General features: G+C 40.9%; 1 protein-coding gene across 2 annotated transcripts in view; it reads right to left on the bottom strand.

Moving 5' to 3' along the window:
* The window catches only part of Aff3 (AF4/FMR2 family member 3), a 459,838-nt gene that overhangs the window by 133,899 nt on the left and 313,243 nt on the right, over positions 1–12,696 (bottom strand). For both annotated transcript variants that reach the window (XM_041655779.1, XM_041655780.1), the window contains exon 10: positions 2,179–2,230. In XM_041655779.1, the coding sequence (XP_041511713.1) occupies positions 2,179–2,230 (52 nt within the window). The remainder of the gene's footprint in view (positions 1–2,178; positions 2,231–12,696) is intronic.

Genomic DNA, 12,696 nt, shown 5'->3' with positions numbered 1-12,696 from the left:
ACCTTTCTGAGCCCCAGACTCCTCATATGTAATGTGGGCAGAGTGTTATTGCTATGCCTATCACAGTAAAACACGAATGAGGGGTACATATCTGTGTGTCTGAGTATGCTTGTTTATGTAAGTGTGTACATATACATGTGAGTAGGTGCATATAATATCATCTACACGAATATCAATCCTACCCACGTCTGAGGCATCCTTGTGCTGTTCGTCACAGTGTTCCTTTTGCTTGACTACAACAGAAGGACCGCAGAAAAGCTCTGAGAGACTCTCAAGACTCCCAGTCCACAATGCCCCACGTCTAAGAGATCCTTGCAACCTCAGTTCTGTTTTTCTGTTACCTGGTTGGAGTGACAACCATGAAGCAAGAGACAATGGGCCACTTTGGGTGAGGAGGCAGGGAGGTGGGCTGAGGACTTCCTATCACCAGAGGTCTTAAACTTAACTCCTTACCCAGCCTACTTATTTTTACACATTAGGAGACACGAAGCACCAAGCAGTGGAAACTGACATTTTAGGGAGCAGATGCTACAGAAATGCATAGGGAACAAAGAAGACCATTAACAACACATCAAACTACTTGAGTAAAATTGGTGTCTAGTGAATGGGATTTTTAGAATATGTAAAGTTAGGTATAGTATGTGACGGTTTACTAACGTCTTTTTGATGCTATTTTGTCTATCTAGGAAATGATTTTGTTAAGAATTTGAAAGATTGCTACATTTATAATGATCAATGTTTTATCAAATGACAAAACACAATGATTTCACCACTACTTCTATTGGTAAATGCATACTCCATTTGTGCATTTTATCCCGTCCAAATTGTACTCAAAATAACTACAATTTTCAGAGACTCTGCCCTTTTCAGTTCTCTAGAATGCCTCCAGATGGCATTAAAACTCTTCTCCCATTATATTCTACAGCATAACTTAAATTTATAGCAACATTTTAAGCACTTAGAACTGTCATATCTAGTATTTCATGAGAAAATACAATGAAACTCATTAGAACTTTCAGAGTAGTATCGTGAGAGACACAACCTATAGTCATATCAACTACTGAGCATCCAGCCACCCTGTGCAAGCCAGAGGAGCTCTACAGATGAAAAGAGATCTGGACAAAAGATAGGACAAAATAGATAAGACAAAAAGATAAGACAAATCTGCACCACAGACTGTGGCTGCTAATAGGGAGAGCAATGATCCAGGAACAGACACAATCAAAGTCATTTTTATAATAAACATCTTTCACTCCTCAAAGGTGATCAAAATAAATGTTTTCAAGGAGGAAGACCTTATGGATGCTTATGAGGCTGAAACGGCCGTTCGTTAGCTTATGCTTCACGGCCATTATGTACTGCACTGGTGTATCAGATAACAGGAATGATAGCGCTACTGTATGACATCGGCCACCCACTGGTCTGGAGCTCACGGAGGCAAGACTGACTAGCTGTTGAGCTCCACGCATCTGTCTGTGACCGCTCCCCCAGTGCTGAGATTCAAAGCGCACACCGTATGGCTCAGCACTTTACCAACTGAGCTGCTTCCTGAGCTCCGGGGATCTCAACGCAGTATCATATTAACCATTAAAAACATACGTATATTCTTTCAGTACTGAGAAGGGAAAGATGAAAATGCAAAAACGAGACACCTTCTAAATGTCTTTTCTCATGTTTAAGAAATACTTTACTTGAAAACATCAATGAGCTCTTGAGATCTCAGAGATAACTATAGTTGTGTTTGCCACATATTTCAGAGGTGGAACTGCAGATGGCAGGCTTTTTAAATGACTTGGGTACTTCACGGCCACGTGGGACAGAATGTCTTCCAGTATGCGTAGAAAGTTCAGCAAACCTTATGTCAGTGTTAAAAGTTTCCAGCCAAATTTTAAAGGGCTTATCTCCATCCTCCCTTAGTATGCACTCTCCAGTCTAATTATATTCCCACTTTATAAAGAAGAACATTTGCATTTGCAAGATCTCCTTTCCAATGCTAAGGCATAAAACCTCAAAGTGTGTCTGTACCCGAAAGCATTTAAAAAGACATTATCATGAAAAAAGAGAACCATGGGCCTCCTTCCACTATGATTACCACCATTACAAGATACTTGCCCTGTTTCATTTTATACGGCATATTAAAGAACAGTCATCTCAGAGAGAAACGTGAAAGACACTTACGATGTATTCGATGTGCCATTGTCTGGACTCTCCGGCTCCGCGTCAGCTTTCTCTTAAAAAGGAAGTGGAGAAAAAACACCAACATCAGTCTCCCAGTCCTTAAGATTTAAGATTAAACATATTTCTATGTTCCTATTAACAAGCTTTCAAAATGGGCAGCGGGAGGCTTTTAAAACATCTTTTATTGTTTGGGAACCGAATGTGAAAAATAATTTTGCTTTGGCAATACAACTGCCCAGGCCCAGAGCCTTGAGAGGTACCAAGGAGCTATTGCAAACAAGCAGAGACAAGGCGTGCAGACCTTGCCAGAAGATGAATATCTTACAGATGGAATCAGTTTCTCTCCACTACACTTTACAGAAAGTTTAAGGAAATAAATTCATTAGCATTGTACATCCAAGGCACTCTGAACTTTGATCCCTTCTGCTAATACAAGCCAAATGGGGTCAGGCTGAAGTGGAACTTGGAGAGAATTTCACAGAGCACTGGGGCCATAGCCATGAAATGTCCAAGAATTTCACCCCATGGAGAACTCTGGCAGCAGATTTTGGGGCTCCCAATAAAAGCCGAATAAGATATAAACCAGAAATCCTTTCTGACCATCTGAGAGGCAAGTAAAAGAGCATCTCCATGGGACGTGGCTATTGGGGATTTAGTTTTAGGAGTCTGGAAGGAGTCCAAATTCTTTTCACATCAGGCATAAGGTAATACTTAATCCTGGGCCAACTGTGGTTTGAAATGTGCACCCTCATTTTATAAGGAGCTCCTCTGGTTTTGTGGCAGCAGAAGGGGTAAAAAAAGCTGTTCATGCTATGGCTACTACAGAGGGCTCTGCAGTGCCAAGAGCTGGACAAACCCAGCACAAACTTTTGAGCGGCAGGAGACAGGCCCAGTGGCAGCAGCTAACCTTCTTGGCTGTTGCTTTCAAATCAGGCCTGACAGCTTCCAGGACCCTCTGCTTCTGCTCAGCCCCTTCTACCCAAACACTTATCCTATCCAAACACGGGTTTGTGGCATCATTTGGGGAACGACCTCCTGGATTACACAGCGAACCTCCGAAAGAAATTGTCCTAACTGAGCTCAAAAGCCCACCCGGTATTTTCCTACGGGAGATGAAGCAATTGTGAGGAGGGGAGGATAGCTGCACACAGCTACCTCAGATATAACTCTGCTGTGTGTCTATGCTGTGCCAGAACTCTTACAAAAGACAGTTACTCAGTCCCAAGCACGTCCAAAGGAAAGGGAAAAAAAAAGCCCAAACACTTATGTTGATATCAAGCAGACTGGTTGGTTCCTGACCCAGGTAAAACCATGTTGAGATAGAAGCAGACACAACAGCCTTGATGCTTGCTCTAACACCTCGAGTTTTCTGTTAGTTTGGGTCTTCTGGGCAGAGCAGTGGTAAATTCATTTAGGAGACATGTAAGGTCTGGTCAAGTGGCCTGGAAAATAACCTAATTTAGTACTTTCCAGAATCATTTTCCCAGAAGAACCCCCATTCCTGTCACAACTCCAAAATACAGCCACAGCACCTGTATTATCCAAGACAAAACTAAACGAGGCTCTAATTCTTCTCACATCCATTGACTCTCTTCCCCCTCCCCTGAGTCTGGAGAAGTGGGTTACATTTCCCGGGGAACAGCTGCCAGCAGTTACACCAAGGCACCATTGTGATGGAGGACTAGACAAGATACGCTTCCCAAATTTCACATCAGAGAACAAGGGATCATTACGAGACGAAGGAAGACCGTGATTGGATGTCTGAGTAAATGTTTTACCTTGACCAAGAATGCTGCCAAGTAGCCCACAGGCTGAGAGGACCCAGGTTGGATTGCACATGGGCCCTGAGGGCTGGAGGCATCGTGGGCTGTCTTCAGCACGGGGACAAAGCTGCAGCTGATTGTCTCTGCTCTTAGCAGCACTTATGTTGTGGCAACAGGGAAAACAGAATAAGGAGGGCCAAAAGGGACATTTATAAGAGCAGTCTGATAGCGGCTGCTCTCGGCAACCGTAGTGCTCAAAGAGAGGGACCCTTTCTGGGGAAAAGCAAGGCCAAGATTGAGATGGGGATTACAATTGTTTGTTGTCTTTCAGGAAGAAAATACAAGCAAATTAAACCCCCAACATCTTTGAAAATTTAGGTGATGCAATTTCTGAAGTTCATTTGAAACGTTCAAGGGCTTGAGCTACTGAGAATCGTCACTACTTCATCAGGCCCCTAGGGAAAGTGACAGGGGTGAGGTAACCAAGTCTCAAGACCAAGAATTGGCAAGTGAGTACCTGCACCCTGCAAAGAAGATATCTGGGAGCCACCTTCAAGTTAGCTCTTGGATGCCACCACTTTGGTCTCTTTGGGAGAGAACGTGCATTGTTCATTAAAAAACAAGGCAGAAGAAGAAGTACAAGGTGGTCATTTTGCATAAAGAAATAGAATCACAGAGAGAAGGGGAAAATGAAGCACAGAAAGGAACATACAGACATATGTGAAAATGTATTATGTACATATGCATAACATATATAAAATATTAGCCTTTTTTACATTTTAACCAATGTGCATATGCGTGCGTGTGTGCATGCGTGTGTGTGTGTGTGTGTGTGTGTGTGTGTGTGCGTGTGTGAGGGTGAGGCATGCCTGCCATGGCAGGTATGTTCAAGGACAATCTGTGGGAGTTGGTTCTTTCCTTCTACCTTTTGATTTCTATGGTGGATCCCATAGATTGAGTACAGGTCATCAGGCTTGGTACCAAGCATCTTTATTCACAAAGCCTCCATCCATCCATCCATCCATCCATCCATCCATCCATCCATACTCCTCCTTCCCTTCCTTCCTATCCACCCATTCTCCCTTCCTTCCCTCTATCCGTCATTCCAGCTATCCACCATTTGTGTGTGTGTATGATACATGTTTTCAGTTTTACAGAGTCTTCTGATGCCCACCACTAAAATGGAAAGTAGAACTTTAGGCTGAGGGTAGCTTAGAATTTTTATGTAACAGTCGCCATTTTACGGTACAGGCATGAAAACAGCTCACTCAATAGACCACTCAATGACAGTAGCTTCCTCTCTAACTGATTACGCATACTGAGGGCTCTTGAGTGCCTGGTATTCTGCCTGGCAGAGGTAAAGATAAAAACCCAAATCTAATTCAGATTGTTTTAGAGACACCAAATGCACTGCTAGTGTCACAGTGGCCATCTTCCTGACAGAAAAAGAATTTGGACATGTGGAGTCCAGTGCTCTTTGTGTTCTGTTGTTATGATCTGTTATCTTGCCTTTTAAATTTTGGAAGAGGAAGAACATGAAGTTGGTACGAAGGGAGGAGGGGAAGATCTGGGATGGCTTCGAAGAAGAAAAATGAAAATGATCAAAACACACTGCAAGAGAATTTAAAAAATAAAAAGGATAATAAAAGAAAAACTGCTCGATATGTAGTTTCTAAGACGATTATGAGGAACTACACCTTGCTTTTAAAATTTTAACTGAAATGTTATTGAAATTACTGAAATGCCAGAAAAGGTCCCCCAGATAGAATTGTATTCTGCTGAAGTTTTCACAAAAGACCATCTGTCTGTGCTGGACTTTTCTTCACTGTCCATCATGGGAATTCACGCTCACAGCGTGAGAATTCGACCATGAAAAAAACCAGCAACTTCACTCGTGTTTTCAATTCTGTTATCCTTCAATTATTACTCCAATAAATACAAATATTTTATAATTTTAGATGTATCTACTTTAGATTTTATCTGTTCTCATTAATGTATTAAATTTTCCCTCTAATCTATCACCATGCACAAAACTCAAATCCAAATGGATTAAAGACCTCAATATCAGTCCGAACACACTGAACCTGATAGAAGAGAAAGTGGGAAGTACTCTACAGCACATGGGCACAGGAGACCACTTCCTATGTATAACCCCAGCAGCACAGACACTAAGGGCATCATTGAATAAATGGGACTTCCTGAGGCTGAGAAGCTTCTGTAAAGCAAAGGACACTGTCACTAAGACAAAAAGACAACCCACTGACTGGGAGAAGATCTTCACCAACCCTGCAACTGACAAAGGTTTGATCTCCAAAATATATAAAGAACTCAAGAAACTAGACCGTAAAAGGCTAATCAACCCAATTATAAAATGGGGCACTGAGCTGAACAGAGAATTCTCAACAGAAGAAGTTCAAATGGCCAAAAGATACTTAAGGTCATGCTCAACTTCCTTAGCGATCAGGGAAATGCAAATCAAGACAACTTTAAGATACCACCTTACACCTGTCAGAATGGCTAAAATCAAAAACACCAATGATAGCCTTTGCTGGAGAGGTTGTGGAGAAAGGGGTACACTCACCCATTGCTGGTGGGAATGCAAACTTGTGCAACCACTCTGGAAAGCAGTGTTTCGGTTTCTCAGGAAATTCGGGATCAACCTACCCCTGGATCCAGCAATACCACTCTTGGGAATATACCCAAGAGAGGCCCTATCATACAACAAAAGTATATGCTCAACTATGTTCATGGCAGCATTGTTTGTAATAGCCAGAACCTCGAAGCAACCTAGATGCCCTTCAACGGAAGAATGGATGAAGAAAGTATGGAATATATACATATTAGAGTATTACTCAGCAGTAAAAAACAAGGACTTCTTGAATTTTGCATACAAATGGATGGAAATAGAAAACACTATCCTGAGTGAGGTAAGTCAGACCCAAAAAGAGGAACATGGGATGTACTCACTCATATTTGGTTTCTAGCCATAAATAAAGGACATTGAGCCTATAATTCATGTTCCTAGAGAAGCTAAATAAGATGAATCCAAAGACAAACACATAGGCATCCTCAGGAATATTAACCTTCATCAGGCGATGAAAGGAGACAGAGACAGAGACCCACACGGGAGCACCGGACAGAAATCTCAAGGTCCAAATCAGGAGCAGAAGGAGACGGAGCACGAGCAAGGAACTCAGGACCACGAGGGGTGCACCCACACACTAAGACAATGGGGATGTTCTATTGGGATCTCACCAAGGCCAGCTGGCCTAGGTCTGAAAAAGCATGGGATAAATCCGGACTAGCTGAACATAGCAGACAATGAGGAATACTGAGAATTCAAGAACAATTGCAGTGGGTTTTTGATCCTACTGCACGTACTGGCTTTGTGGGAGCCTAGGCAGTTTGAATGCTCACCTTACGAGACCTGGATAGAGGTGGGCAGTCCTTGGGCTTCCCACTGGTCAGGGAACCCTGATTGCTCTTCGAGCAGATGAGGGAGGGGGACTTGATCGGGGGAGGGGGAGGGAAATGGGAAGCGGTTGTGGGGACGAGGCAGAAATCCTTAATAAATAAATAAATTTAAAAAAGAAAAAAAAATTTTCCCTCTATAATTTTTTAATCTTTTATTTCTCACATTAAGAAAGAGAAAGATTTATATGTTCTAAAGAAAGAATAGAGAATAATCTCCTATTTCTTGACTAATCAGCTTCTTTTGAAAAATAATTATGTATTTTTATTTACGTGTATGGATGTTTTGCCTGTTTGCATATCCGTGCACCACAAAAGTGCAATGCCTGTAGAGACCAGAAGAGGGCATTAGATCTGTCAGAACTGAGTAAAGACAGTTTCAAACTGCCATGGGGGTGCTGGGAACAGAGCAACTGCTCTTAACAGCTGAGCCACCTCTGTAGGCCCTCGGCTTCTGGTTTTTATACAGTGTAAAGTGAGGAGGCTCGCCCACATGTCTTTTCCTTCATCCTTTCTTGTTCAACACAGTCAAATTTTAAAATAGTCTGTTTAATCATAATCATTAATAAGCCATCATAAATATTAACTTAGTTAATGAATTGCTCATAGGTCCATTAGAGAAATTATAAACCAATAACGAGCACTTTCAGTATCATACAAGTATTAAATAATAACCAACAAGGGAGTAAGAGATGACTCATGCAGAAGGAACCCCTCCCTCCTCATCTGTATAATGTAAATGCTCCTGGCACCTGCGGACAGTGGTTCTCTCTCTGACAGTCCATCATTCCACGGGTTAGTTTTTCTCAAGTCAAGGCCAGGCCTTTCCTAAGATTTCTAAACAGTATGCACCTTTAGTGCACATAAAATGCGTATATAATGGATGCGTATAGGTAGTTTTTAAAAATTAAAATGGACTATGAGAAAACCTTCCAGGCTGGAAATAAACATTGGCAAGTAATCCTGTGCCTCCTGAGTGGGGCCAGCGGACTGCATCCTCTTTCCTGCCAGCTACCTAGAAAGAGGATTCCAGTTAAGCCTTCGCTTTCTTTTCCGGATAGGTTTCACCACCCAGGAATACATTCTCAGCCACTGCTGTTTCTACACTTTACATGAAAGGTGTCATGCTGCCAGCTAGTCTTCGGAGACTCACTTCGGATGCTCAAGAACAGCTTTTAGGGTGGACACAGCCCTGGGTTGGTTCAGCCTCGCGGCTAGCAGCATCAGCTAGCTACAGAAGTATACTGTGACCCATATGAACGGTGCATTTGCAACACTCATGAACACCTTTCCCTGCAGATACTAGAAGCTCTGGACTACAGGGCTTTGCTATGTCCCAAACTAGTAAGTCGAAATTTACAATCCTTCAGGGAATACAGCAGTGTGGAATGGAATTTCACTGTGATGCCTGCATGCCTCTGAGAACCAATGAGACTCAGATTTTGTACTAGCTCTTTTGCACCATTTTATAAAACCCAGTTTTGATTCAATGCAGTGACCTATTGTCCCAACACACACGGTGACCTTTTAAGCACCAGAAACACAAACTATAAGCCTAAATAATAAGAGAAAGCATCCCAGTGTTTAGCCTTTTTGCTTTTCCCGCTGGTATTTCTGACTGAACTATGTTTTTAACTTCAATGAAATGATATTTGTCAAGAGCTTCCTTTGCCATCTTCGCATTTACCAAAGACACAAATAAGGTGCTCCATTACCACCCTCTAAAAGCACAGTTTTACTGGTCTTTGTAAAATACCCGAGGTTAACTTCTGTACATGATGCGAGGTGAGACGTAATTTCATTGTTTCCCATCCCAAGTATTCCAGCATGAGACACTTGCTTATCCACACTGGCCACTGTACTAGCTTCAGTGTGACAATTCCCATGCATTCACGGTCCATCACTCCACTAGTCTAGCTACCTCTAACGTGTAGCTTTGGTTGTTCTGATGTAGCTGGTGAAGACAAGGTGCAAGCTTCATTCTTTTTCATGTGTTTGCCATTCTCATCTTTTGCTCTATCATATAAATTACAGGCTCAGATTGCCTACTTCTATCTATACAAATATTTGAACTTGGATGGCATTGCATTGAATCTACAATGTACAGAGAAGGATAAATTTTTACATCACGCCTTCTAATGTCTGTACCTGATACTAGTCACTTTATTTATTGAAGTCGTCTGTAATATTTCTCAATAGTTTTTAAAATTTTTCATCACTTTCTTATGTAGTTTATCAGGTTCATTGCTTAGTAATTATTTCTGTGCCAATGTCTGATATTTTTAGCTGTGATTTTTCTTTTATTTTTAAATCAGGAGAATTGATTGTGAATAGAGCATTGTTAAATCTTCTTATTAATTCAAATAATTCATCTGTAGGGTTTTTCAGTGTTCTATCAATATATTGATGATTACATCATTTGGGGAGATGAGTTCTGATGTTTCCATTCTAATAAACACTACATCTTCTTTTTTCTTAGTTTATGGCCGTGGCCAAGGATTCTATCCTGAGGTATCAGTTTTGAAACGGTGCCTTTGCCTAAGCTGTTGAGGGTGCACTTAAAGACAAAGGGGAAGAATTCCTAGGAACTTCTTCCTTAAAGACACGCGCAACTGTTTGTGGAGATGAGTTAGTCTTCTATGCCCAACTTGCTAAGACATTTTTTCTAAGTTACATATATAGAATTTTATCAAATATTTTTTCAATGTCTTGGATTAATTCTATCACTATTTGAACAGAATCTGATTTTGAGTTACCAGAAAAAATAGGATTTCTTAGCTCTTATACTTTGAAATGTATTTTATACACTGCTAGATTTAATTAGAAACATTCTCTTGGATGCTTATGCATTGGGATCATTAATAAAATCAGTTACAACTTTTCTTTCTTGTACAGTTCTTGTCGAGTGTCGACATCAAGGTTATGGTGGCCTGAGGGAGTGGGGAACTGCCGCCCTTCATAATGGACTGTCCAAAAGAGGGCGCCAGCTCGAAGTTACTTCTTGCTGTTTTTGGTGGAATTCCTGGTAAGAAGCAACCAGCTTTACCACTGTGTAAAATGATTTTACTTTTAAAATGACTAAGCCATTTTTTAGATAAATAGTTGTATGATTGTTTAAGTTTTGTATGTGAAATTTTTATATAAAACACATAATTTCTAAAATTAGTCACTATAAACATATACTATAATAACGTTCATTTCATCTAATTTTGCCTTCAATTACCTAGCTTTTAAAATAAAAAAGTTTAATATTTATGTATCTGTGTATAGTTTTTAAAATAAAAGGGTTTAATATTTACTTATGTATCTGAACATAGTTTTTAAAATAAAAAGGTTTAATATTTACTTATATATTTGTGTTAGCCACACAAGGTCAGAAGAGAGTGTTGAATCTCCTGGATCTGGGATTACATGTGGTTATGAGTTGGGACCAAACTCTGGTCCTCTGCAAGAGGCACCCACTCTTCAATGTGAAGTCACCTTTCTAGCCTGCTAGATTTCCAGTTGATAACTAGGTTCCCTCAGCTAACTGCAGCTATAATTCCACTACCTGTTCATTTCCACTGCTGCTACTGTGAGGTCAGATGGAGGCGTTTGCTTGCTTTCTTATAAACAAAACTTCCATGTCTTGCAGTAAAATACACACGTGGGCTTCTTTCCATCTGTCCCGTCAATATCACTTTGGGTACAATGAACCTTTGGGTTAGTTTTCCATCTGGATAATTCTCAGAGGTCACGCCCTTCACTACGGGCCTTGTCTCACCTGCTCTGGGAGTTCTAGACAGGTGTACGGCAGACGGTCCTGCCTCATCCCTGTGCTTCTTAACGTCCCTGTTCTTTGTTCCGCTTCTGGCCTTCTTATGCTGCATTCTTCATATTCCTTAAGTTCAGTTTTCTAATTCATTAGTCTTTCTCAACAATCTCAAATGTGATATCAAACCTGCTCAAAGAAAATTTAATTTCCATTTTTCATTTATATAAATGTGACTTAGTATCTCTTCAAATTTTCTCACTCTTTACTCTATTTCTCATTTTTTATTCTACCTCTTCTGTAATTCAACAAACATTCTGAGTTTCAGAATTCAAATACAAGAATTCTGATTTTACTTGGTAAAATCTTTGGTACAGACTCTTTTTTTTTTACATAAAGTGTTTTTTAAAAATGTATGTTGCTTATTTTCTTGGGGATGTTATTTGAGGTTTATTTAGTTTTTGACTTGTTTCTTGTATTCCTATCAACTGGATGCTGCTGTCCTGGTTGTCTGTTTACTTTAGCCTCTTTTGACTTTTCTTATCTGTTTATCAGTAAAACAAAGAGGTTTCAATTGTATATGTCAGATTTGGGTCTTGAACTAATATTTATTGCTTTTATGAGAGTCTATTAAATTTTTATTTTATTGATTATTCTTTTTTTTTTTTTTGGTTTTTCGAGACAGGGTTTCTCTTTGGAGCCTGTCCTGGAACTAGCTCTGTAGACCAGGCTGGTCTCGAACTCACAGAGATCCGCCTGCCTCTGCCTCCCGAGTGCTGGGATTAAAGGCGTGCGCCACCATCGCCCGGCTTATTGATCATTCTTAAGGTCATTTAATCAGCAATTTATTTTTCACAGCATTCTGTGACGATGAATTACAGGTCCTTCTGCAGACTGAGCTACACTCACGCCTCTGCTTCTCTTTGCCCAGAATGACACAGATGTCCTCTGTGGTCAGGGCTCCTCTCAGTGCTCACTGCTGCTCACAGGTCTGAACAGGTCAACTCAACTGAGGTGTTGATTTCTGCATCAGAGCACTGATGGAGCTTTCTAGAACACCTGTGCCTTGTGGGGAGTGAAGGGTTGATCGGCAACAGGAGAGGGTATGTTGGCTAGAATGTTGCAAGAGAAGAGGTGAGCTGGGAGTCCAACACCTCCTTTTGCTTCCAAACAAGGCAGGAAATACTTTACTTTGCATGTACAGAATTCTTGATTAGTCATCTTGCTGACAAAGCTGACCCCTTTTCCAGCACCGAATTATACCCACTCCAGATCTAGCATCATCTTAAGAGTCTAGTTTGTTTCTCTTTAGGATGAGATCTAGTAAACTGCTCATTTCTTAAGCAAATATTCCTGGGGTTTTGGTTTTTTTGAGCTTTTAAAAAAGAAAATCAAGTGGAAAATTCTATGTGCACTAGCTAGGATGGAGACTTAGGGTGACAGGGATGGAATGGTCCAGCTGTCCATCATGACAATTCATGCCTGCTGTTCTCCTGGAGACCTACAGCCTGCCCAGGGGCTCCCAAGGGCTCT

This window comes from Microtus oregoni, unplaced genomic scaffold (genome assembly GCF_018167655.1).
Source record: "Microtus oregoni isolate MIOR12 unplaced genomic scaffold, Mior012 000007F_ref0000211, whole genome shotgun sequence".
Lineage (NCBI taxonomy): Eukaryota > Metazoa > Chordata > Mammalia > Rodentia > Cricetidae > Microtus > Microtus oregoni.
This window is presented reverse-complemented; position numbering and strand designations above follow the sequence as displayed.